Source organism: Nipponia nippon, unplaced genomic scaffold, assembly GCF_047370975.1.
Source record: "Nipponia nippon isolate SJK-2023a ecotype South Korea unplaced genomic scaffold, ASM4737097v1 scaffold_1, whole genome shotgun sequence".
Lineage (NCBI taxonomy): Eukaryota > Metazoa > Chordata > Aves > Pelecaniformes > Threskiornithidae > Nipponia > Nipponia nippon.
Window position 1 is genome coordinate 97560255 of NW_028262290.1, and position 27864 is coordinate 97588118.

Consider the following 27864-nt stretch of genomic DNA (forward strand, 5'->3'; position numbering starts at 1 on the left):
TAACTAGTGTATATTGCTAAATAAAAACCAAAGCAAATGCTGTTAAATTAATCTGAATAGGTACATTTATAATCACTTTGTGAAAGGGTGGGGAAGCTCACGTTGTTTTTCCTTGGGGTTTCTTCAATCTAAAAAGAAAACAAGGAAAATTTTATATAAGGGCCTATGTGGATGCAACTTAAAATACATAAAAGTCAGGAAATTTGAAGCTGTAGCAAAGTAAAACAGCCAAATTGTGTTTATTCATCTTAAAATGTGATGGCATGAATAAAACATCATCTGTTAGGATGAAAATCACTGAAAGGAAGATGGTAAAAGAGGCCCAACTTGGACAGTATTTGGGGAGAAGGGGATATTATGGTCTGACAGGCTGAGATTTGGAAGAGGGTAATCATCTCTATAAATAGATAAAGAAATAAATAATAAGGGAAATTGTATGAGCATAGGAGACTTAAATTTTCCAGACATAGACATAAATACCATCAATAATAGCAAGGTTTAGATATTCTTAGACACTTCAGAAGTCTGACTTTTTGGTACAGAAATTCATAAAACAACAAAGTGTGTGCTATTTTAAGCTTAGGTTTTTTGTGTGAGGAGGATCTTGCAGAACAGCTGACCGAAAGCCAATGTTCTAGGAGAAAGTGATCATGAATGGATTCGGTTCTTCTTAAATTGCAAGATGCGCAAAAATAAATCTATAGCTAAGGCTTGGTATTTTAGAATGCCAAACTTTTAGAAAATAGAAAAATTAGTGAATGAAGATGACTGGCGTGAGGAACTTAATGATTTGAATGCAGGAAAGGATGGATTTACATTAAGAATGGAAATAACCTGTGCATGCTGGGCAGGAGGGAGAAATTGTAGGAAAGGGCTAGAGTCTCTGAATGTATAAATAACTAAAGCAGGACACTAAGAATAGGTACAAAACGCCCAAAGAGTGAGAAGAGGCCTTGATTATCAAGGAGAACTTTTTTTCAGGCATTATAAAATACAGAAGCAAAGGAATGATGGATAAAGGCCTTGCTGAACTGTACCTTGCACAGAAAAGTAAAACAAAGCCGTAATTTTTTTAGCTACTCGAACAATAAAGAAATAAAGCAATGAAGTGAGGCCGTGGCAGTGACCTGAAGGGTAAGTTGGGCATGCCTACATTATTCTTGATGTAGAGCTTACCTGTTGTTGAATAAATGCTTTTCCCTAATTTCAAGGAAGTTGATGTACATGAAGATATTGAAAGGATAGCTAAGGAGAATGACGATAAATCAATGGGAATTACATGATTTGAAAGGGAAGTCAAATATATGTAGCTTAGCGTGACAATATCATTGAGTCCATATTATCTTTGTTCTAGTGTACTGAAGACACTGGCAGATGGAAGCACAAGTAGAAAAGATTTTAAATAGATATCGTTCGGAGATAGCACCAGATGACAGGGGTATGCAACGATGCATTGGGCAAATATGCCCAAGAAGAGGGGGAAAAAGTATGTCAAGTTGATTTCATGGCTGTTAATTTGACTTCAGCACTGTGCACATTTAGAACGGATTTGAAATCCGCCAGGGGAGGTTTAGGTTAGATATTAGGAAAAACTTCTTCACCGAGAGGGTGGTCAAGCATTGGAACAGGCTGCCCAGGGAAGTGGTTGAGTCTCCATCCCTGGAGGTATTTAAAGAACGGATAGATACGGTGCTTGAAGACATGGTATAGATGGACTTAGCAGTGATAGGTTGACGGTTGGACTCGATGATCTTAAGGGTCTTTTCCAACCTTGACGATTCTATGATTCTATGAAATGAGTGATTAAAAACACATATGAAAATTAAAATGGGAGAAATTACAATGGGATTATCTGTGATTAAAATCATTACTTTTGGGGATTGTTTAGAGTTTTTGGTTTCTTAGACCAGGTTAACGTGTCAGATCTAGTATATTTAGATATTATATAAAATGCTTATTGCGGGTCCTCATAGGAAACTCATACTTTAAGTGGAAATGATGCAATTCAGTATAAAAACTCTTAAATTGGATAAGAAGCTGGATAAACAGAGACAACAATAGGGTATATTACAGGTGGTGTTATTTGAGAGGAGGAAAGTTGCTAGTTGTCTTTCTCAGGGATTAGTTTTAGGAACTGTCAATATGTTTATTAGTGTCCTAAGAGCAAGAATTCGGTGTGCACTCATAAAATTCATGGGCAACACAAAGTTAGGAGGTTTTAATATTGTTGAGAAGGACTCACTCATCACCTGAGAAGAGTAAGACAACTTTGCTGGCACAGGTAATATGAATAGGATAAAATTTAGCAGTCCTCCCCCTGTCCCTTTAAAACAATGCATAATTTTGAGTGTAAACACAGAACTGATTAATTGGAAATGCTGAAGACTGGAAAATGCAAGTATAAAAGCCAGGAAGGTGGCTTTGTGGGAAGAGCTTATGCAGTTCTACAATGGATATGGCAAAACATTTTTAGTAGAGCTACAGAAGTCTTAGTACCATTGGAGAGGACCTCCTCTGGAATTCTGTGTAAAGCACTAGTCATCTGTATTTAAGATGGGCTTAAATCAGAATTTATGCAGAGAAAACCTGTTTGGATGTTGAGAGCAATGAGTATCTGTCATACAAAGATAAGTTTTAAATTTCACTTGTTTTGCTTGGCAACACAGTGGCTGAGGAATATGATGATTCTTTCTCATACAGAATGTAAGTAACAGAGAAGGAAGAAAATGGTAGCGTCAGCACATGATCACAGGTCTGTAAACTGGGTCACGAGTAATCGTAGTCTCAATTTAAAAGATTTCCAACTATCCAAAAAGTGATGTTCAGAAGGGATCTTCCAAATTCCTACAAAGAATCAGCATTATTTTAAGATAGATCTTTAAATGCTGATCAAACAGATCATAAAAAATGAGCAAAGTGCTCTTAGATATAGAAAATTAAGATTGTTTGGTGAGTTCTTGAACATATACTGAGCTGGTAGCATCAATGAGGTTTGAAAAATGTGTCTGTTTGGCACTTTGTTTACACTGCATTAAATCCATGCTTTTGGGTTCCCACTGGTCACTCGTGGAGGCTGAGGAGGACTTTTTTCTCCACTCAGAGTACTAAGTAACAACTGGTTTCTTGTCTGATTTTTCACCTCTTTCTTCTGAAGCACTGGAATTTGGTCAGAGCTGGAGACAGACTGTTGGATGATGTACACTGATGTTCCTAAAAGACTGACATTCCTTGAGTATGCCTCATACATGTGTCTTGCTCATCTGACCAATGTTAAAACTATTGTTGGATGTGGAATCAGGATGTACTTCTCCTCCAGACATATATTACTCTATGTTTACTACTCCTCCTTCTCTACTGCAGAGCGTGGCCAAGGCCACTTTCTCAAAATGTCTGGGAGCTGTCTTTAAGAAATCTTTCCATGCATCCCATCAAAGTAACAGAAGAGTTTCTTCTCATTAAGAATGCATTAGTTCAGTCTATCACCATTCCAATTCTTTCTTGTAGCCTTTGAAATGTGACACTTCATTGCTACCTCCTTCTATTTAGCAGGCAAGCTGTGTAACTAAGCAGACAGCACTATTTTTTTATAGGGACATGACTCTTTCATTAGACCCCCAAATCCAGTGAAGACTAATGAGTGAAAATGGACAGGGAGGATTTTTCTCAACAACTTGTGCAGCTCAGCCGAAAGACTGCCACGGAACAAATCAGCTGAAACTCTTTCAGTCATAATGAATGACAGTAATGAAGCCTGAGTGTCAAAAATGCATGGGAATCATGAGTAAATTTATCAGAGTAGACTAGAACACAAACTTGCACACATCTCTCTGCAGATAGAAATGGGCATGTTTTGGAGCAACAGATAACTGATATCTAAAAACTTTGGGTAATCCTTTTGGCGTTCTTGGGATTATGCAGGGACACAGCAATCATCAGACAGATTCCTCAGCTGAGGTGAATATTTTGAAGGAAGCAAGTTCCTCAAAGCATTTCCTGCTTTGTTTTTAGAGGCTGGAGGAGATGGCCGTGACTGGACCTGAACGCCAGAACTGTGTGGTGTTCCATTCACCACTTCAGTTTCCCCATCAGTAAAGTGTGGAATAAGGTGTCTTAATCCTTTGCCTCAGGTGTGTTTGATAGCTGACTTAGGTGATTGATAATGGTTGGAAGAGCCAAAGTCTGCCAGGTATGCAATGTCAGCCCAGTTCCATGCCAGCTGAAACCTGTGGCTGACTACAGTGAGTGACCTCTCCGTCACCATCGCAGTAACAGCACGGACAGGCTTCTTTACAGTTAAGCCTGCCGAAGTTAATGGAGGAATCATACATATTTAGAAATCATCTTTTTAATAGCAACTGGTTTAACCTTCTCAGTCACAGGACAATGCCAACTTTTGCTATTTCCCAGAAGCCACTGCTTGAAAAATTGCCAGAGGCTCTGTCAGAGATATCTGATGATGACAATGCTTCTGGCCTGTTTGAAGTGGAGTGTGGATTCACCCAAACTTGCACCGTTTCAGACTGAGTGGACATAAAGGCACTGAACCCAAAGCGTAAACTACCAGTTTGCTCTAGCAAAGTTCAGTTCTCCAGAGCAGATGTGATTTTAGGATCTCTCTCTTTCTCATTTTAAATGTTTTATTCAATCAAAAAGTTGCGCATCACTCTGGTATCCAAGCACTAATAAATATAAATATTATTTATGTGACAACAGTTTGGCAAACTACAAGAAGACACAGGCACACGCATTCAGATCTCAAGTTACAAGTCAATTCAGTCTTTGAAAAAAATAGTAAAACTAAATAGAAGGGAAACGAACAAAGGATTTCCTAATGAAATTTAGGCAAGAAAATTACCCTATTGACCTGATAATATTAAATTTGTCAAATGTTATTATATTTAATAATGTATTTCCTCGGAGTCATAGCACTGAAAAGCATAATGTAAATATCAGAATCCGCTGGACTTCTGTTGTTAGAGAATAATACACATCTGCATATATATACATGCAAACATTAACAGTGATAATTTGCAAATCAAAATACAGCTCTGTGTACATTTTGGATTTCCAAAATATACTTAATGACTTTATTCTGAAACAAAATAGTAAAGAGGACATGAGGGAAAAGAATTGGGATTTAGTGGTCCAGAGTTCTAATTGTAGTTTCTGCAGAAATAATTCGGGGTCCTTTGGGTTTAGCAAAAGACACAATGACTGACAGCAAATGCCAGCTACAGATGGAGCTTCACTGTTCTGAGCAAAGACCCCAGTCTTTCTCTAAAAGGGACAGTGCTGCCAGAGGAAGAGAAACAGTTTGTCTTTTACATTCTGCTTTCAAGAGCCTCTTCAAAGTGAAGTGGTGAAGTGGCTGGTGGCTTGAAGGGAGAAGCAAGAAATGGAAAAAGAATGACGTTTAGATTAAGTATGGGGCTGCCATAGAAACTATCCAGGCCAGCTGAAGAGACAGTATTTATTTTGTACAGCTAGTTGGCTGATAGAGATTTTTTTAAAACTGGGCCACATGCTGAAGAGTCAGTGGCAGTTCTCCAATCAGAGCACTTTATACTGGAAAAGGAAAAGGAAAGAAAGAAAAAAAACTGTCACCTTTCTCTTGCTGGTCCATGCAGAAAACAGGGTTGAAATTCTAGTCAAAATTGAAGTCAATGGGAGATTTGCCATTGATTTTGCTGGAGCCAGACACCACCCCAGATATTTTCTTTTCTATTTTCAGATAGATACATTTGACTACCACCAATCAGCTGTCCTCTATTAGTGGATTTTTTTAGTGTTCTTCAGCCTCCATGGCTATGTCTATATTAGGGAATTTTTGCTAAAATTTCTCAGCATTGCTACTGCCTGTCCAGTACCAATCTAAGGTTATATCAGTGCTGGTCTCTCTAGCTGTTTATATCTGCCAGTGCATTAAACACTGTGTCATGTAACTGTGCACAGTGCTAGCCACTATTACTTATTTGTTGTTCCAGAGTAGCATCTGTATCTAGGTTCATTAACTTTACCTTTCAATAAGCTTGACTGTGACTTAAACCACTCAGAGCTCTTATAGCTCTTACCTCTGGTGGAGCTCAGACCATGTAGGTCTTAAAGATCTTTCAGTGCTAATGACATAAGACAGATAGAATTGTTTGGGGTAAATCATTGCTCATCTATCTGCCATTTTAGTTCTCCGTATGAAACATGAACTGTACAGATGTACTGGAGTAAAGGAGTATTTAAAGCCACAACAGTTGCTTTTACATCAATTACAAAATTATTGCCTTGGATAAAGATTATACAGGTTCTGCATCCTTTGCACCAATAAAATTTGCCTCAGTGTTCCAGAATTTCCTCCAAGCTCTCCCAGTTTTGAGTGACATGAACTGTTCTGATTGATCTCAAGGGATTGTTAACTTTAAAACCTAATGAATACTATTTAAATGTCAGCTTTGTTAAATAATTAATTATTAATCTTGGTAGCAGAAGCAGTCAGTTATTTTGTTTGTCTGTCACTGTTTCAAACAGATATAAATATCTGGCTGCTGGGCCATTGCGGCTACTGATGACTGCCAAGTGAAACAGTAGGAGATCACATTCTCCAAAAACATCTCTAATAACCTCCACCCACCAGTGAAGAAGAGCAAGTCCAGACCAGAGCTCCAGACTAGCTGAAGCTCTCCTAAAGCTCAGGCTGCTTTTGTATCTTCCAGATTCACAAATTCTTCATGAATCTCTTTTACAACAGCCAAAAATCTGCAGCTCTCTTGACCTCTGTTCATTTCAACTTTTGCATGGAAGTTCCAAAAACACAGGTAGCGTATTGATAGTTAGGGATTCCAGAAGATTCAGCATAGAAAAATACTGAGAATTGTGTGCAAAAATAAATAGTCCACACATTACTGAAGATGTGGTCTATTTACAGACTAAGAGGGTTTTTTGTTTTCAATAGCTTCCTTTTCTGAACAGTTTTGAAGATGTTCAAGAATTCAGGTTTGCCATTTACATTGCAGACTGCTGTCTTCTGCAAGGAGTCAGTCACCTGCTGGAGATTTCAAAGCTACCTCATTGCACAGCATACAGTCATGGATCTACATTTAAAGGATTCCACATCAGGAGAAGGAAAAGATGCTATTGGCACATTGCAGCACCTGATTTTCCAGTCCCTGGTGCTTATCTATAGACTGGACATCCCCAAAATTGATTGTCGGCTATGCAGAATTTGTGCTGTCAAGTTATGCCTTTAAAATATCTAATTAGTGATAACCATAGAAACAAACAGCTGATAAAAACAGCCAAACATTTTAAGAACAAACATAAAAACATGAGAAGAAATGGCTTTTCTACAGTGCAGAGGATACATCACTAAAATCTATACTAGGCCACCATTGTTGGTTGGAGCTTCTAATAACCAAAGACTGTCATAGTATATTTTATGAGCTTTAGAGTATGAGTAACAGCAAATAGTGATCAGTTGGTTTTGACCTGCATTCAAGTTGTCCCCAGGAGTCCTGAGGTGAAAGGCTAACACTGTAAAAGAATGACAACTCAGAAGAGTATGCAATTTTCCAGGGGGCATTAATTTAACTGATGACATTACGGGAATATCCTTTGTATCACATGTCAAAGGTTATGCCATGACAAAGTCATAATTTTTTTGGCATCAGAATTGGGGAGAGTAGATAGATAGAAAGCACCCTGGCACCCAGGCACTCTGGTTATTTCTCTGACGGGCTGTTTTGCCCCTGGGGTCTGCTGCTAAGCAGTCCCACTCTCTATCCCCAGCTATTCTCTCAGAAGCCCTTCTCAGTCAAGGACCAAATCCATGCTCAGGAAATTTCAGAAAAGGCTTTATGATTTCACAGGTTTAGGATGTCATTCGCGTGTCCCTGATTTAACAAATACAAGTTCTAAGAACTCCAGATGCTTATCTCTGTAAATTAAAAAGGTTACAGCACTTGTTGAGATATCACTTCATAAAGATTCTTTTGGCAGTGTTCACTGGGCACCCTACTGAGGAGCTGATTTCTTGACTTCCTGTGTCTGACAAATACCAAATTCCCTGATACAAAGACTGGAGAACCATCCATTTCTAAGAAATTGCACAGTCTTTAGAGAGAGATAAATAGGTTCTTATATTGAAATGGCTTTGTGTATGTTCTGTCTCTCACACACTTTAGGACAACTGGTGACATTGCCCACCTCATTCTGCGAGTAGTCCCACTGCGCTCCCTGAAAGCAACTCAAAGGTTAAAAGTGCCAGAATCTGTCTCCTTGTAACTTCACTTCCACTTTTATCACCTTGAAAGAATCCCAGACCCCAAGCAAGATGTGCTAACGTGGAAGGAAGTTCAAAGCTTAAAGCTGACACATCTATAATGATATTTAAGGCTTCTTCCCACCTGAACCATGCTTTCCTTTTCCGAGGTGCTAAATACCAAAAGCCTACATGTACTTGGAGAGGGGGCCTCAGCCTCTCTGAAAGGCAAGGTAGTTATCTACATGCACAGTGATGTGATTGAAAAGGAGATCTGGCCTAAGGTGTTATTTTAAACACAACGTGTATTAAAGCAACAAGAAAGAAATATTTCAGCCTCGAAGATCTACTTCAGGTTCCAAAACCAATCTTTTTATTATAGCTCTGGGTTTTAGAATAAAACATACAATTAAACTTATGAAACAAAATAGCAAAAATTAAACTGCTTTGCAGTTCAGATTAATTATGGAAATATATAGGTCAATTTATGGATGTCAATAGACTAACAGAAGTTAGCAGTGACAGTGACATGGTTTAATTTATCCTAATGGACTCTTCAATATTCAGAAATCTGGCCATATTGATCATGCAATTCATACTGGATAAAAAGAGACAATACACATTTGTGGCCACATTCTACCCTCATCACTCCTGACAGCACTCCCAGCTTATTTAAAACAACATTCAAACCGCGCACTGGTTTCCCTTGTGGCTTAATTCTCATTATTCACTGAACTCCTTTTTACTAGAAACTGACTGAAGAGCCAGATTCTGAGCTCATTGTTTGGTTTTTTGCTGACTACAATGAACAGCCTTCTCAGTTTCCAAGCCCAGCATTTCTATACACTCAAAACAGTTGCAACCACCAACTAGCAAAATAAAAGCAGGTCAGGGATGGGGAGGCGGGATGAGTGAAAAGAGTGTGCACGTGCTTTTCAGAAAGAATGAGACTGAAAATTAATAAAAGCCTTGCTCATAGCCTGTAGCAACAAATGACATCAATCAAGCATGGGAGATGTGTGTCCCAAAACACAAAAAAATGTTAAAAAAAAAAAGAACGTTCATGAATGTAGATTTCTCAGCTTGAAATAAATAGGCTTAACTAATGTTACCACTCTGACTTGAAAAATCATAATTCTTCACAAGAGAAATAAGAACCATGAGCACCGATGCCAGTAAAGACAGTTTTCAGTCACAAGAGGTTCAGGCTGATGACAAAAGCAGGCATACTGTCTCTCTGCTCATCCGTCTTCGTTTTCCTGATGGATCAAGATAGTTTAATTTGCCAGTGGTTCACTGGAAATTACTGCTGTAAGAACCACAGACCTCACTGTTCCAAGGTTGAGTGCCTGAAATGACTGCCACCTATGCCCTCCCAACCCTGGACTGCTTTGAATCAGAGCGAAAAGTAAAAAGTCTGATTACCTTATCAAGGCTTCCTCATGGACCTTGGATCTGCACCAACTCCACGTCTCCAATCCTCCCTAATAAGTTTCTGCCTACTTTACACTGGCAAGTGTCCTACGCCATGACTTTGCAACAGCCTCATTGAGACACTCTCACGCTGTATTTGTGGCTGTGAGTGCAGCTGGTCCACACACTAAAGCTACCCGTCATTTAGCTAGCTAATTTAGCCATGTAATTTTATCACCTTATGATTTTTGCTTAAGCTGATGCAGTGGTTTTCAACCTGTGGGGCACTTATGCCTCTAGGTCTATATGCTACTTCTCCTGGAAAACCACCAAGAAAAAACGGTTTCCCATCAGTAGACTCAACTTTGCTCTTAAAGGGCTTCAGCGAAAAATTTTTAGAGGACAGCAAAATTAGCATGAGCTAATAAGAGCATATGACCTTAGCATGAGCATAAGAGCATATGATCAGTTCTGATTTACACTTCAAATGGCTAAAAATATAATGTATGCCTTGATTAATTGCTCCAATCATTAATTAAATTAATTGGCAAAACATGGAACTTAAATCTAGTCTGAATACCGGATATTATTCTGAATTCATCTGGTCAATTAAAGAACCCTTCACTATAGGAAGTTTTTTCATATAAGCAAATTATCTTTTAACATTTTCTTGAGCAAACATGATGGAGTTTTCTTTGGTTTCCCATTGCACATAAGGTTTCCCACTCAAATCATTCTGATACCTTCTTCCTGGCATCCTTTGGAGATCAGAAAATCCCATTGTACTGCGTAACCACCTACAGATATCATCCTTGCTTTTAGGGGCCAACAGTTTTAGACCCTTACCCAAAAAATGGTCCCTGATCAACTGCACTACTTTGAAATCAACATAGCTGCTTATGGATTTAGTTAGGAGCTACTCCATATGCAAAGAAGCCCCATGAAAACAGGTTATGAAGAACTGTTGACAGCCTTCACTGTTTGTGTTTCTGATTTCTTATGTTTCTGACTGAGGGAATGCCATATGGAACGTTCTCGTTATATATTCCCACCACCACCACCCTAAATTTACAGGTGCATGTTTCTCGTGCCAGCAACACGTAACTAAATACCCAGTACTGGCCACCATGGCGTATTTTCGTGGTATTTTTCAATAGAGTCTGTTTGACTTTTGTCTCTTCCTTGCCTTTTTAAATAAGAAGAAAAGCAAGTGGTATTTACTGCAACGTCAGTGCCAAGAAACTAACAACCTAATCCAGCTCCCATCAAAATTAATGGAAAAAATCCCGCTCTTTCAGGGGGTGTTGGTCTGGACTCACAATGGACAGGTTCTTCATGCTCAGGAGCCATCTTTATTCCCAACCAGGTGTCTTACAGTCAGGCAGGTGCAACCATGTCTGCACACCGCTGCACCTGACCCAGTAAATCCTGCTTGTTTTGAAAGCCAGATCCAATCCCTAGGCCACAAGTGAAGTCGCCCTTTGGAACAGAGCAATCAAAAGTTGTAAAGCTCCTAAAAATGATACTTTTTCTGGATTAACCACTTGGCTACATTGTGTATATTGCATTTCCATCTTTCTTGTCATATTGAAGTGAACATTATTTATTGCTTATGTTATGAAGTATCTTGTAGTACAAATACAGGGTGAGAAATATAGCCGAATTAGCATTACAAAATCAACTTTAATATTGATGATAGATTTCCGAGGTTGCTTTTTTGGTTGACGATTATTTGGGTTTTTTTTCACTTTTGGTGGAGAGCAGTACTGTTTTCTACACTTAGTCTCTTTCTTTAAGCTGAGTGCATTTTGTATGCTATAAAAAATGTTTGTCTTTTTATTCTTTTTTATGATGTATTCTGTTTTTCTCAGTCCTGTGGTAGCTACTTGGTTTGGTGTTTATTTCATGTAGCAGAAAATACCTCTCACAGAAATGCAGAGGCAGCCTGACAGCAAGCTTCTCTTTGGGCATGTTGACATCATCCTCCTCTCTGAGCTCTAATTCAACTTTCAACACAATGCCTAAAACCGCACGGCCTCTGGGCACAAAAGATGAACACGAGAGTACACTTGTGCATTCTGTTGCCCTGTAAGCAAATTGCCTTGTTAATGAGGAGTCAGTCAAATAATGGGTTTGATAGTCTGTGCTTAGATTAGGTAAGATAAAGTGCAAAAGTGTTTTTTGGTGTATCAGACAGCAGCACATCCTGTTCAAAGTTCAGGACTATGAAAGACATTGACTAATTCTTCAATGTCTCTCAGAAGAAAAGTCAAGATACAGCTATTTCACGTGTAATAACTACTCTTTGAAAAAAATGAGGAAGCCAGGATTTTTTAACTTCACTGATAGGCCAAACCAGAGCTGCACTTTGCAAAGTGCATATATACCTCATAAAAGACAACTCCTGCTTTCAGTTTTCTGTCTATATTTACATGGACTATGCCTGGAAGGAGGAGAGGAGAATGCCATTGCTTTCACATAGTAGATAAGGAAAAGAAGCTCTGTGGGTACGTGCATACGAACAATGTTTGTGGGGTGAACACTGCTTCCCCTGCTCATGATAACAAATCAGTGCATGCACACAGAGAAACCTGCAGATTGGATAACGTGCTGTGAACTGCTGCTTCGTGCTGTATCTTGTTCGAGTAGTCATACATGTAATGAATTGTATCTAAACTCTCTCCCAGTAAGTTCCAAGCTAACCCACAGCCTTTTTATTTCTGAATGCTCCAAACCCACAATGTAGTTGGTTGTCTGTCGGAGCTCTGCATTTCAGCAGCTGGAAGTTGATGGAAGAGAGGAGGGAAAAGGTATCCATATTTCTGTAGTTTTCTTTTCCAAGCTAAATAGCTTGGATGAGAGAAGAGGGAACATAACTGAATCACTCAGACAATCTGTTCTTTCAACTGGTGAGGTTGGGAGGTTAAAAGATTTTTACAAATAAACAATAAAAAAAAAGGTAAGTATTAGTTTATGTGTTTGACAGGAAGGCTGTAATTCTGCTCTGCTCTGTACCACATAAAATACTAAAATATGGAAATTTTACGTTATCTGTCCTTCTCTTGTAGAACTAGTACATTCTCTTCCTATCATTATGTCTCATCTGGTACATTATTCAAACTCAAGCCAAAGTATTCCACCACTTGAGATAGCACATAAACAAAAACAATGTGAAGAAGCTCATAATAAACACATCACAAAAACCTGCTTCTTCGCCTTCTAAAATCTTGCTTGCTTTGCTTTGACTAGGCAAAGAGCCCATCAAACCTGCTTGACCAGCTTCTTCACTGGGACACAGTCTGAAGGTAGACTGTGTTTTCTACAGGCAGCTCTTTGTCATCCTCAGCACATTTTCTGTAGTAGTGGATGCATCCAGGCAAAGTGATGGGACTCACGTCTCTGTCGTCCAGCAATCAGCCAGTGCCATCCTATCATCTGCTGGGCATAAGAGAACTGCCTGCACTGTAGACCCACAGTCTATTTGATATTGCTTTTGAATTTCCCTCATTCTGACAGAAGAATGGTTCAATGTTGGCACACATGGTGAATCAGCTTCAGGGCTGTTATAACCTGTTGGTGACGGCCTCCAAGACACTGGTATGTCAGGCCAAAGACAGCTGGTTGGCAGCAGTCCTGGCCATGCTCACTCTTTCACTAACTTCACATGCTCTATAGTTACGACATGGACAGCGGAAAGTGGTTTCATAAAATCTGTGCCTGTAGGGAACTTTGTATTTCATAGAAATATCCATATAATCACCAGATTTTTATTCCACAGTGGCAGGACAGGAACAGGATCTCATCTTAGCCATTTAGGATAATTTGTTTTAAACAGACAAAGTAAAAATCCTAGACATTCTCTCTGTCTTTTAAAAACTGGTTAGTTTCTTTAATGCAGTTGACCTCAGAGATTCACCACTGCATGTACTATAATTTGAATAAGAAATATGCTGCTCTCAAGATTGAGTCTAAGCAGAACTCTTCTTTGATAAACTAATCTTTGTAAAATCCACCATGCTGCTGTGATTAACAGGGCCAGAAGCTAGCTATTAGTTCTCTTTTTTATTTTGTTCTCTTTCAATAGACTATTTAGAGTACAGCATGCTGAAAAAATAGGAATGGGCTCCCCAACAGATACTAGTTACGGCTGTATTCTTCCTTTCGCCGGAAACACAAACCACACGATCCTTAGAGCAATCAGCACGAAACACATCATGTTAAATCCCTCATTTCTTTAGCATAATATGAAGTCCCTCTTTCTCTCATATTACCATTCTGTTCAGTCAGGTATGTGAGGTTTTTCTAGGCAACAGGTGTTTTTTGAAATAAAATACAACCTTCCCTTCAGCTCATTATGTGAAAGAGACAGCAGCTGCAAGTATAATGCTGAGGACACATGGTGTGTAAGACACCCAGAAGAAAAATACTCCTTGTTCCACTTGATAAGGTAAAGCACAGATGTTGCTTCAGTGATAAGCATGAGCATAAGGCAACCACAGTCTGCTTCATGTTGTAAATTCAGAATCTAAGATTTCAGAGTATTTAGCAGGCTGCAATCAGAATCACCGGTTTCTTTATGTAAGGGAAAGTTGTTTATGTCTAATCTTATAGTCCTAACAAATACTCCTTATCACAGTTTGCATTACACTATCATCAACAATATGCTAGGGACTATCCACAGCCTAGTCAGATAAATTATTAATAATCTTTTATATGGACTCAATTATGAGTATAAAATAGTGACAAATGCATAAATTAATACACTTACTGATTTAAACATTTACAGATAGTGTATATTAAAAAGGTTTTAGTCATTTAGAATGTTAAATGCAATTTTTTCCCTGCTTAGTGTTGGTAACTAAGGCTATTTCTGTATCTCTCATATCCAGACTGTTGAAAAATCAACTGCAAAATAACGGTGTCTAATGAATGTAATGGCCAAAGCCAGAACCGATCCTTTCCAGGGAGTAATTCTCTGCTCAGTGAGGTTGATAATTCCTTCCCCCCCCCCCCCCATTTTATTAATTTTTCCCTAATTTCTTTTAAGAACAAAGCACATATATTGTAGATTATAGTATAACCATTACGGTGAAAAGGCTTTTTCAAATAAAAAGGAAGTGCAGCATTTCCTTAGAAACACAAAGATCCTCTAGAATTGCCTGATCTCCTTACTCCCTCCAATCTTCTAGGCCTAACTAGGTCAGAAACTCTACCCTACCATTGAGAACATATACCACCACAGAGAAAACACAGTTCACAGAATTATCCCAGAGCTCTGGCTCTGTGAGTAGACTGGTTACTTTGGCTGTCTTGAAAAATATTTATGCTGGCCTTGCAGCATAAGTCCGGGTAGCTTGTAGGACTGCATGTTTTTCTGGCTACGGAGTTTGTTATGTAGAGCAGCAGCTGCAATGAATTGGGAAATGTACACATGGAGAAAGGCCTGTTGGCATGGATCTACTAGAAAAAGTCAAAAGCTTCACACTCCTTCAGATCCAGCTCAAACTGAGCCTGGCTCTTTTGTGTGTGGTTTTTTTGCAAAATCTGTATTGGTAAGCTGTTGGTAAGACAAGTCCATCCTTTGTCGTTCTATCACCACCAGTTTTAGAGAAGACAGGCTTAAAAAATAAAATGAAAAAAACAAGCTCTGATCACAAGATATTATAAGGTTACAATGTAATTTCATCATGAAAATGATAGCATAGTATTTCCTTGCTGTGACATATGTGGTAAAAAAGGGTCATTTAAATCTCTGACTCATTTTTTAGTTTGCCATGTTGTTCCAGATGAGAGAGATGTGAGCAATAAAAACAAACAATCAAAAGAACAAAATCTGTAAATTAACTGGAATGATGATACACGTGCCTAGAAGACAACTACAAGAAGTTACCACTGCTCAGACCCACCTATTGTTTGCTACTCATTTGTTGACTCGTGTTCTTAATTGTGTTCCTGTCCTGCAAAGGGCTTAGTAGCCAACATGACAATTCAAATTGCTTGTGACTGAGAATATTTATATATTTTGCATACTGTGGTCTTCAACCTTTGGTGCTGTAGCAGGGGAGCAGTCTCTTCTTATGACTCCGTACAGCCTTTTGCCCTTCCTGAACCAACTGTCCTCAGTGTGTTATTACTACTACAAGAACTAATAATTCAGAGTACTGCTATTAAGATTCTCCTCTACTCAGCAATCAAGGCTGATCACACAGATTCCAAGACTTGTACACTTATGTCATGAGGAGAAAATTTGAGTAACTACTCACATGTGTCTTCACGTCACCTTCAAGAATCTTGCTGTACCTGAGAAATTCAGCAACACTTCCATTCAGCAGCCTATCAAAGGCTTCAACATATGGTGCTATGCCTATAGAAGAAGAGCATTCCATTATAATGGGTTCATGAAGTACATAATGCATAGGACATTCCTTTGTAGCAGATGGAGGAGAAATACCATAGAAACGGGAAATTGCTGCAACTTACTTAATTTCTGCCATACTCATTGATTTGTGATATCAGTGAAAAAAGATGTATAATGATTTTTTCCTAGCTAGAAAGAAAAAAACCCTGCTCTTGGTCGAACTTGGCTAGGAACATGAAGCGAATTTACTCTGTATAATGTAGTGGGAAGCCCCTTTTGTCTTAAAATAACAGGTGCTAAAATAAACATTTCTCAGCCCTTCAAAAGCCTAGTGGCCTGATAAGCATGATTGTCTTAACAAAATTCTACTGTTGTATATAAAACAAATATTATCGCCTGAACAGAATCTGCACTGTACTGAACAACTATTTTTATAGCACCCACCCATTCCTGGAGATGTTTGTATTGTTTGGTGGCTTTTAATAGCAAGCAATTCAATTTCCAGTAAGACAGAGTCTTTAGAATGGGTTGATAGTGGATTTATGCAGTGAGACGTAGCTTTGTAATCTCCTTATTTTGTTGTCTGACCTTGCAAAACTGTCACTGGATAAAGAAAGCTCAAACGAGTCTTCTAGATAACACATCCCATTGACTACATATATACTACGCATTCTAACAGAGGAATAAAAATGCTGTTTTCTCTGTGGTATACAGAGCAGTTTTCTGATAAAGTGGACAATCAGAAAATGCAGATGAGACTCAGTTTCTTATGCACCTGGCTTCTAAATGGCTTTATGTGGTACCTTTTAAGACAGCAAAAGTAATCTTTCCTTGGAATCTTTCCAGCCCTCCCTTTACTCCCTGACATATCCTCATGCCTTGTCTATGCCTCATAACCTTTGCCAGGTCCAGCATGAGCGACGCATGTGTGAATTTACGGCATCTGTAGGATCTGAGAGACCAAGGTTAAAATTCTTCCCAGCCTCTCTCCCTCATTAATGAAGCCTGAAGATTGCTTTGAAGAGGTACCAGGCTTTCCCCAGAGAGTCTGCTTTAACCTTTTGGCACTATATGACAATTGTGTCCAAATTCATAATCTTGAAAGCCCTCTTTGTTCCACAAGAGTCATCTGGCTCCTTGACAGAAAAAAGAAAGGCTCTGGCAATTGGAGTTTGCAATGGCCTGTGTGAAAAAAAAAAAATGTAGTTAGTCAGCAAGGCGGGATTTCAAGGCTCCTTTTGTTCTCTTGATGTCACTCACCTTTAATTCTGAGGAATTTCTGGGCTTTCTTCCATATTAAGTGTTTGTGTGTAAACCCCTCAAATGACCTAGTGTACAAAAGATTTTAGTGGTGGAGATGCTTTCCAAAGCCCATTTATGTTCTTTGTCAAAATCTGTGTATGTCTCCAAGAGAATCATTGTAACCTTTTACTTTAGAGCAGAGTTTTAAATAGCAGTTCACCAAATGGCAATTGTTCCATGCAAAACTAGAAAGCAACTATGCTATTTTTTACTATTCAATACAGCTAACTCCCAGGAGCGTTTACTAGAATTTGCTGTGGGCTGTGCAGAGCAATTGAATGATTTGTTTGCAATCCTGCTGCTGTAATGCTATTTAGGAAAACAGTAAAGGTACAGTTCTCCCATCCTCCTCATTATTTTGTTGTTTCTGAAACAGTATTAATTGAAAAGTCAAGGTTATTTTTTGTAATAACTCTAATTATGAAATGGTCTTTTAGGGGAGGGGGTCATGGTAGAAGAAAGCAATATATCTCCATTTCCACTGGAAACTTAAAAAAGGTTACACTCTGGCTGAGTGTGAGTTTTGAAGGAGAAAAAGAAAAAGAGACCTGTTCTGCAAGACTGTCAACTCTGCAGTTGCTGTGGAGGTTATGTGAACCTCTGCAGAAGCACAGGAACACAGGCACACAGAATGTGGCACTATATGCCTATCAGTCGCCCAAACTGAAGAACCGGTACAGTCTTTCCTAACCGCATGAGCAAAAGCTAATTCCTGAGTCCCTGTGTGACACAGCTCCGCCTGGAGACACGGTGCAGGCTGGCAAGTGCCCCATGGTGCTGCTCATCTCGGCTTCTCACTGCAGTCTCCTAGCAGGTGTGTTTTATAATCTCACTCCAACAAGGTTTGTCAGTTGGTTTCTTCTAGGGATCTGCTGGGGTTTTAAGGCTCTGCTTCCCTGGGGGGTGAATCTTTTCACCTGATTGAGCTCTTAGGCTAGGCCAAGGATATAACAATTTTCATGGTAGCACCTCACATGGTGAGTTCATCTCCTGTTCTGAAAGCAGCCCTGGTTCTGCAATACTGAGCTGCGGATTAATACAGGGAGTCACCTAAATGGATTCATTTGTTGGTCTCTTGTCCCAGGTAACAAGTGATAGGACGAGAGGAAACGGCCTCAAGCTGCGCCAGGGGAAGTTTAGGTTGGATATTAGGAAAAACTTCTTCACTGAAAGGGTGGTCAAGCATTGGAACAGGCTGCCCAGGGAAGTGGTTGAGTCTCCATCCCTGGAAGTATTTAAAGAACGGATAGATGCGGTGCTCGAGGACATGGTATAGTGATGGACTTGGCAGTGATAGGTTAATGGTTGGACTCGATGATCTTAAGGGTCTTTTCCAACCTTAACGATTCTATGATTCTATGATTCTAGGATAGAAGCCTGTATTTTTTAAAAATGTAGACTTCTTAGTAGTGATTGATGTATTTGCCAGTTTGTACACAGATCGTGTTTCTCCATGACTTTGCTACAGTTTACCAGCTGTCCAGGTTTTCTCTGGACTGGACGCATTTTCTTACTGAAGTGTACTCTGAGGGGCTAACTCATCTGCTATGGCAGCCTGCTGGAAGACGCTCCCTTCCTGCCATACAAACGCGCTCCTCTCGGTCAGCTGCTCCACAGCAGCTGCCAGCGCGTGGGCCCATGGCACACATGACTGTGGGGAAGGTCCCTCGCATGTGTCGTAGGGTGAGGGCCGGCATACAGGGACAATAAAGCAGCTGACATCCACTGCCTTGCTTCTGTGTCGGTAAGGAAGCTGCCTGCAACTTTCTGCTTGTTCTGCAGCTTCTGTACACCGCCTGAGTCCATGCTGGGATGCGCTCTTCTCTGGAGAATGCAGGAAAGGGACAAGGAATACAGAAAGCAAAGGACACGAAGTTAATAAAGGGATACATGTTGGGGTTCTGGGTGAAAAAACAAGCTCTGGAGAATGGAAAGGGCACCTCTATTCAATCAACATTAGAACTGCCACATTTATAAGGTTATTTACCCTGTAAATTTCAGGAACAACAAAAATATTAAGGAGTGGAAAAAATATGATTTGGTGACATGATGTGAATAAATGAAGACAGACTTTTTTGGTGCATTCTCCAATGTAGTCTTTGGACATCCACTTGAGAAGGGGGAGCTCAAGAGAGAACAACGTAAGGCCATGGATGTCTGGCAGCCCTTAGTGAGAAAATGCTTATGAACAAACTCATATTTGATTAAGGATATTAAACAATTAAAAGAAGTCGGTCTGCACTGTCAAATTCAGAGAGCTGGTAAATAAACTCCATGTTTATATTGCTGACTTCTTCAGGAATATTTATGCTGTAAATTTTGGGGATGTCTCATTTCTTCTGCTAATTGGGCTCAAGCAGACATTTTCATCTGGTGAGTTACCTACAACAACATAAATGCTAAAATGGAAAGAGTGATAAAGCTTGAAATATGGACAGTATATTTAAGAGACTAGTCAAATCTTGAATTTTCTAGGCTATATTAATTTAGAATTATGCATACGACTAAGCTTGTCACATGACATTTCTAAATTAATTTTTTAAAATACTGCTTTCTTTTGATACAGAATTTGTAAGGGGTGGGATTGCACTCCCTCTTACAAGGCAAACACGAGCACTGCTTGCAATTTTTTAATAGCAGAGAGATGGTACTTCAAAAAACAGACTTACTTCCATTGACTCCATTGATGGCATCACACTCCATTCCACCAGATCTGTGTGAATCTGAAAATAATGATTCAAGCCGAGTCACTGCTTTCTCCAGTCTCTCCATCAAACCATGAGTCTCTGCCATTCTGAAAAAAATGATTAAGGACAGAAACAGTGTTAGACCCCTCTGAGTAAAGCCCATGCTTTACTTCATGTTACAGTTCCGTTCATCTTGTGGCTTTATCTTTTATCAGCTTTTATGGTATAACTCGTATGTTTTAAGTATTGTCTTTCTGGCGTATAAGCAGTGAAGCAGCTGACATATGGTAACTTGCTTCTTTGTCAACAGGGAATACGATCAGTACTCAGCCCTGGTTTTTCATTGTAAACAGCAGATTCAAACCACTGCTAGCATAGCTTTGGACAGCCTATATGTGGACAGTTTATGACAAATACATGTGTATGCTCCCAATCAGATCTTGAGATAACCGAAGTATTTATAAATGTAATTGGTAAAACCTTATGCGTACAATGATTTGCATCGGCCATTTACAGAGGCAAAAATGCAGATGCAGTTAATACTTGACTGAAAGCCAGACTTTAAATGTATGCCTCCTGATTTCTGAAAAGGTACATTCTGAAATTTGCCTCAGTCTTTTATGCTTTGTAGTAAGACTCAGCCACTTTATTGAAGACTCCTCAAGAAGCCAAGAAGGTCTTCTGTTTATTCTTCTGATATGATTTCCCATCACTTAATTTTTTTCTTATGAAAGTACCTGATGTGAATCAGTGTTTCCCAAGCTCTTTAAATCAAGCACTAATTAACCTTCGGAAAGAAAAAAAAAATCCAGGGGCCTGCTTGTGCAGTACTGCTACAGTGCTTTTGATTTAAAATGAAATAGAAATTAGGTTAAATTTTTAACAGCTCACACTTTACTTTCTTTCCCCACAATGTGATTATCTGCCTTCTTACATGTGAGGAAGTGTAGGCATTGACGTTTTTGAATACTGGCCAATGTCTCAGGGAACACAGCGCTAGATTCACCTCAGACTGAGAAGCGGTTATATAAGCAAAGACAAAGCTATGTTTAACTCCCCTATCATTTAATATAAGAAGTTTAACGTACATGCTCCTCACTTAAGGTTGCGAGTGTTTTATTCTGCTAAATGACATACAGAAGGGGGGGGGGAGGGATCTATGGCTCTCGATTAACACGATCCTTGTGAACAGTTCCAGCTCAGCTCCCACACTAGGCTACATCCCCTGCCCAGCACTGGGGCGTGCAGAAGAAGCAGTGGCAACGGGGGAACTCGCACCCCCAGCTGGGGCAAGCAGGTAGCCAGCAGCTCTCTGGGGTCCCTACCCTGTGGCACTCTGCCACAAGACATTGATTGCTGTATGGCTTGTAGACTAGAAAGGTTAGGCATACCTGGAATATACGTGTAAATGTACTAGTTCCTCATGAACAGCCTGCTAAAAGTGCTAGTATTTCAGAGATACCAAAGCATAATAGTAGGTTCCAATAAACTCTGCGATACTGCGCAACACTAGCAACAAAAAATGCTGCTTCAGTGTCCCCATGCCCCAGGGAGAATGCCTAGATGTTATAACTAAAAAGTAAAGTAACATGAAAAGAAAGGTTTCGATTTACAAATTAGTATTAATAATTCTTATGAATAAAAATGATAGTATTTTTATTTTTAAAATGTAAATGCGAGAGAAGGTTAGCTACTAGGACTGTGGAAACACACGCAGAGCTCTTGTGCTGAGTCATGCTGCCTGACAAAACAAGGTGGGACCTTCAGACTTTACCCTATAAATATAAGGAGGTTTGTGTTTGACCTAAAAGTGAAGCAGAAGGTTTTACAGTGAGAAACCCTCGGGAGAACCATTCTCATGAGAAAGTTTTGTCTGGAATTTATGGGTTTTTCCTATTTACATTAAATAAAAAAGCAACCCCCCAAAAGAGGATGGCATTAGACAGCGTGCATATAAACACTGTCAAAATGCAGAGGGGCTCTCTTTGCTTATACTGAAAATGCACACTAATCTGTTTGAAAAATCAAATGAATTTTTCAAAAACACACCTTAACTTTTTGTAAGGTTACAAGTGTCTTGGCAGGAATGAGAGAAAGGTATCAGGAGAGCTTCTGAAATGTTCAAACTTTTGTGAGAATATTAAACCTTTTCTTAAAACAAAGTACTGTCAATCCTCAACAATATTACGGACACATGCTTTTCACATTTTACCCTGCTACATAAAAGCCTAAAATGGTGCCTGTTTTAAAAGTTATGTTTTAAACCAGTCTAAAGTCAGGCTGGTCTAACATAGCATACTAACAGTCAACTCATTTCATCAGCATTTTAAAGTATATTTCCAGTATAGTTCCTGTTTGTCTTTATTTGAAGATGCAGTCAAGTAGGTTGGGTTTTTTTCATCTGCCTTAAAATCTTCCTTGATGACACGTACAAATTGCTTTGGAAGACCTGTTACTTTTTGGCCTCTTCAGCCTGATTTTGCCTGTGAAAGGACTCAATTGTTTGACTACAAACCAAACGCCTTTGACTGCACACGCTTGGAGGTCTGAGGAATCTCACAAATGAACAGAGGTGGATCAGACTTGTAATGTTCTACCCAACAAACTGCCCTCTGAGAGATGCTAAGAATAGGGATTACGGTGTCCGAAGCTCAAGGGAATAATCCAACTCAGCAACCCTATGGACATTTTTATGCAACACTTTCCAGCTGCCACATAGTCTTTTGCTAACCCCATTAGCTGGAGGACTACCATGTTGTTCTTCCAAAAGCAGGTATCACCAGCAAGGCAACCACAGAATAATATATTGTTATAGTCTTTTTAGACAGAAGTAGGATCCATTTTTACCATAAAATTAGGGATGCCAGGTTTTCATTGTTTTTATAAGGAATGTTACACTTAAGAGCTCCCCAATCATTATGTTTATACTGAACCTACCTTTTTATCTGTGTACTTATATATTCACGACTATATGGTATTCGTATCTATACTTATATATAGGTGTGCACATAAGTATACACACAGGTATCCCTGTCGTGTATGAATAAAGTGCAAATATACTTTTGCCATTACTGTGTATAACACTACAAGAGCAAATCAGTTGTACCTTACATTTACACTTCGCTTCACCATCAATTGAGTAGGTATCTATCTTACAAACAAGACTGGAATTAATGTTAGTGTTCTGAAGTGAAGACTCCACTGAGCAATAGCATGACAACTCTCTTCATCCGTTCTCAATCTAAACATTGACATCTTTGCCTATATTTAGGGATTCACGTATTTGGCTCATATTATGACAACCTTCAGCATTTTCTTAGCCTATATTCAGCTGTTCATCTGATTACTTATCATTCCACACTGAACTCCGCGTGGTCAAACCGACACCACAAAGCTACAGCTCAAAAGGAGTCAGAACACAAACGCTACAGCTTGACTCTGTGAAGATACTGTCTGTGTGATATAGCATCAGAGCTTATATTATAAATAAATAATAAGACCGGTCTAGTTACAGTGCCAAATAAAATCTTTGCATGCAAATGAAAAGCAAAGAGGATGTAAATACATCTATGGGATGCTTCCACTCCCATAAAGCACATTTTTTACATCAAGACAGATTCTCTATCTCATCTCTACTAGGATTTTAATTAAAGCTTTGATCTTGAAGTAGATTATCGGGGTTAACCATATACCTTTTCCTGGAGTTGATCTTGACCACCCATAAGGAGTTAAAAATAACAGTGCTTCAACTCCCATGTAATCCTGTATCCAGTTGCTCTCTTGGTGGAGAAGTACACTGTCCTTCATTGAAAAGAAGGTCAACTAAGAGTCAGGAAAGGTGTTAACCCACATCTACTGACAATCAATCATTTAAATGTTGACATTGTTAATTGTCTCTTGTGCACAAAAAATAAGAAAGAAGATCCACAGATCTGCCCTGTTTACAGTTAGTGATATCTTTTTTGGGAGTGCTAAAGGCATGTGGTAATGCTACCATCTGTCATTTCTTCCCCAAAAGAAGTGAAGCCAAAACCAGGTAGAACAAGGCGTGCTGACGACCAAAAAGCAGATCTCTTTTTGTAGACAGGCCTTGGGAGATCACTGCTTTTCTCCCCAATTTGACAGCTGTCTCAAAGCACCATTTATCTATCATCAGGGGGAAAAAATTTGTCTGTAGACTAAAATTCCCTGACATACTCATCCCAAACAGCAGTCAAACTGGAAGCCAAAACACACAGGTACTATTCCTGTTATCATTGTATGTGACTTACGACAGAGGACCATATTGCTCTATCTCAAGGAGAAACAAGCTGTAACGAGCCCACAGGGAAAAGCAGTATAGTAGCGTAAGGGGAAAAAATAAACATATGATGACTTATCAGCCATGTAAAAATGGCAGTTTTGAACACAGGAATGATGCCATCCTGTAAAGGATGATATTATTCTGACAAACATCAGCAACAGATAGTATAAAGTTCCACAGTTTGTTTTACTTCTTAGCACTCTTTTAATTTAGGAGGAGAAGAAGCAGCAACTTGTTCATTTATTTGTTTGTTTGTTTGTTTTTTCCTAAGTACCAGCCCTTCCAAATCCACCTAGCATCTGAAAAATTAAGCCAGGTCTCGCTCACGCTCATCATCTGAGACGCTACAGGTCAGACTTTGCTTTTCCTCACTATGCCAAAAAAGGGCAGGTGCCTAAACCAGAATACAGGCAGCAATGTGGCATTTTAATTGTATCTAATGTTCCTACACTGCTTGGAAAATCACAATTGAAAGTATAGCAGCCTGCGCATGTGCTTTCTCTCATAGTCTTTTAATAAATTGCTACTGAGATACGAAATAAAATACACAAAAACCTAGATTGCCAGCTGGTACTATCAGAGAGCCAGTCACGAACGTTTTATAGATCCGAAGTACTGCGTCCTCTAAGAGTTCTTCTGTACAATATACACCAATCTATGTCTAGGGAGGGGAAATGTGTACGCGTTCCTGAACATCCCCTCAAATTACAAAAGCATCTTATGGCACTTCATTTCTTAAAAAAACACAGTCAGCTTGAGCCTGAAATGGCTGGCTTTCCTACACCGCCATTCAAACGTATGTACCACCTCCAAGCTGTGTTGAGTGGGCAGTCTTTTATGCCGCCTTTGGCATCAGACTCAAATTCCTGCTGCACCCCATTCTGGTCCAGACAATGAAAACCCACTGGCCTGGGGCCTCGGGGGTTGCTCATTCCCAGGCAGAGCTCAGAAGCAGCCTGGCACTGGCCGAGTGGTAACGAGGAGCCCCTGAAGCTATTTGGGTTACTACCATAAAAGATTTTGGGTGGAGAATGCAAAGCAAGGGAGTATTGGTTAGAAGAAAGTGTGTCTTTGGTAGACAGACAGAAACATTACCTTGTATGGTTTGTGTTTTGTTTCCCATTAGCTGTATGGGAGGAATGTAAACAGAGGCTTGTCAAACTGTTGTCAAATTGGATTAAACCAGAAGACCTCTCAGTAAAGCCCTGTGTGAGGAGAATGATTCAGGGTTCAAATCAGAGCCTTTGGTGACCTTTTTTTCTTGTTTTGCCCCTAGATCTGCTACAAGCTCCTTTGGAAGCAATGCTCTTTTAAGTAGAGAGAAAAAAATATCTTTTTTTATTCTAGTAAAAGATATAGTCTTGTATATTTAACAGTATTAGAATTTTGACAATTTTTTTTTGTTAAAATGGACAAGTGTTATACCTGGAATAGCAGAAAGACAAAAATGTCTGTGTGATTTCTGCTTTTTGTGGATGGGTGTGCCACTTTGGTTTGAAGTCTTGTCTGGCTCCACTATACTCATCATAAAATATTTCTGTCTATAGCTCAGTGTGTGTGTTAAAACCACTGATATGTTACAAATGAGTCCTCTGTTGCTGTGCGTAAGAGTGTGCTACCTATATTACCTTGTCTGTGGACTTCTCTCTTTGGCATACCCTCTGTGTTTTTAAAGGGTTATTTTTTTTATAAGCAAAAAAGATTTTTGTGTGGAAGAAGAAAAAGCAGGTTCATGTTGCACCTCTTCCATTTAACTTTTTTCTTTTGCCTGGCTTTATGCTGTTGGTACCACAAAGCATACTTTTCTGTCTGCATTCTGGCTGTTCTGCGTCTCTCCCTCTCCCAGTGATCAGGCTGCTGTCTACAAAAACACTCAGGAAAGGAATGGAGGCATTTTTGTATCCCATTATTTAAAAAATATTACAAAACTGCTTTGTAAAACAATCCCTATTTTGACAAGTACCCCTAAGACTGTTGATGCATTTTAGATTTCTTATCACATCCCAGTTTAGTCCCATAATTATGGGTGAGCAACTGCACACGTCAAGCTGTGTGTTTACAAGTCAATGTAATAACAGCATGGACTGTGGTTAGGCCTCTGGTAATTTAATATGAATTCTTTAAAATATGTCATGTGTTCATGTATGTGCTTCGTATCTCCTGGAATATCAGTTCACATTCTAATTATATGTAAGTTTTGTGAAGAGCTCCTATCCCTCGCTGAATAATTTTGACTGTCTGATCAATTTTGTGATCACAAAGAACAAGTTCATTATTTAATGATATACTGAAGCAGTCAAGACTTGACAGTCTGTGTAAGCATGATTGACTTAAAATAACCAAGGCAACCCAGTTTCTATGTGCATTCTCCTATTCTTTTTATGCTCCCTTTTTATGTCACCACTGCTCATAGTCTTTTGTCTTGGTTTTATTTTCTTCTCTCCCTCCAATGAAGTATAAGAGTTTTAGTATCTCTCCAATCAACAGAAACACAACGTTCTTAGCCACCTCATTTACTATGTATTAGTATGGTGCTTTGCATGTAATCAAGCATCCTAAAGGCCTTACAAGCCATTTAATTACCTGTCACAAGTCCAATTACTGTATGTAAGCAGGCTGCCTTGCTGAACCGAGAAAATACTGCATGCAGGCATCGATTTTATTAAAGTGCTTCAGTTCAGTTCATAATAACTGAACAGTAACATTCTTTATGCTACGGTTCCAACCAAATTGAATTTGCACTGTCCGAAAGGGTAAACTCCACAAAGTGCAAACCCTTATGGAGTGCTTCAGTACTTCTGGGATGTGAAAGGAGAAAAGCAAAGGGGGAAAGTTAAAACTAAACAGATAGTGTTGCAAGCTCTAAAAACTATGCTTTGGCAGAAGAGACGGGACTGTAGAGTTATTCAGTACCAAGGTTAGTAACGGTTTTGTTTGCGGTGAGGGTGGCCCTGCACAACACTTCCACACCCAACTTCTTATGCATATCCATGTTATGCCAAAGGCTGAATAGTTGGGCTTGATTTCAGCCAAGTTACCCAGTGTTCTTGCTCTTAGCAGAACATCCTGCTGCAATTACGATCTCGGCACTCTGTGTCTGATGGTCTCAGGCTCGTCGCGGCTGCCCCACTCAGCCTGCAGCCTGTGGCCTTTCTTCCAGCATGGCGGCAGCCACGAGGGCTGAAGCAAGCTTTTTGCCATTTGAGTACTCCCTTTGCTCTGCAGCTCGTTTGTGATCTTTATCGATCACAAAAACTCGAGGCCTTGGGCCATCTCCCATTCTAAAATTCAGCCTGCTGATTCTGCAATACTGCTTAGCATTGCACTGGGTTGTGCCTTTGCTTCTGATTCAGGATGAAATGGGCCACCTGCTACTAAAAAAGACCTTTCTATTCCCTGCTGTAACCTGGTTACTACTCAGAGGTCCTGAGTTTTAATGATAATCCATGCAACCTTGCTCACTTACAAGATCTGAGACATTTGGCTATTTATCCCTCCTCTGTTTCAGTGTGAGGGATCGTGAAGCCCAGAAAGATCAAATTGGACCCATCTT

At 39.4% G+C, this 27864-nt stretch overlaps 1 protein-coding gene across 1 annotated transcript in view; it reads right to left on the minus strand.

Annotated features, from left to right (window-relative positions):
* CAP2 (cyclase associated actin cytoskeleton regulatory protein 2) overlaps nt 1-27864 on the minus strand; it is a 69503-nt gene that overhangs the window by 37853 nt on the left and 3786 nt on the right. Inside the window, exons 2-3 of the mRNA XM_087763929.1 lie at nt 19991-20115; nt 15925-16025 (exon numbers count right to left, since the gene is read on the minus strand). Coding sequence (XP_087620055.1) covers nt 15925-16025; nt 19991-20114 — 225 coding nt within the window. The 5' untranslated portion in view covers nt 20115. The remainder of the gene's footprint in view (nt 1-15924; nt 16026-19990; nt 20116-27864) is intronic.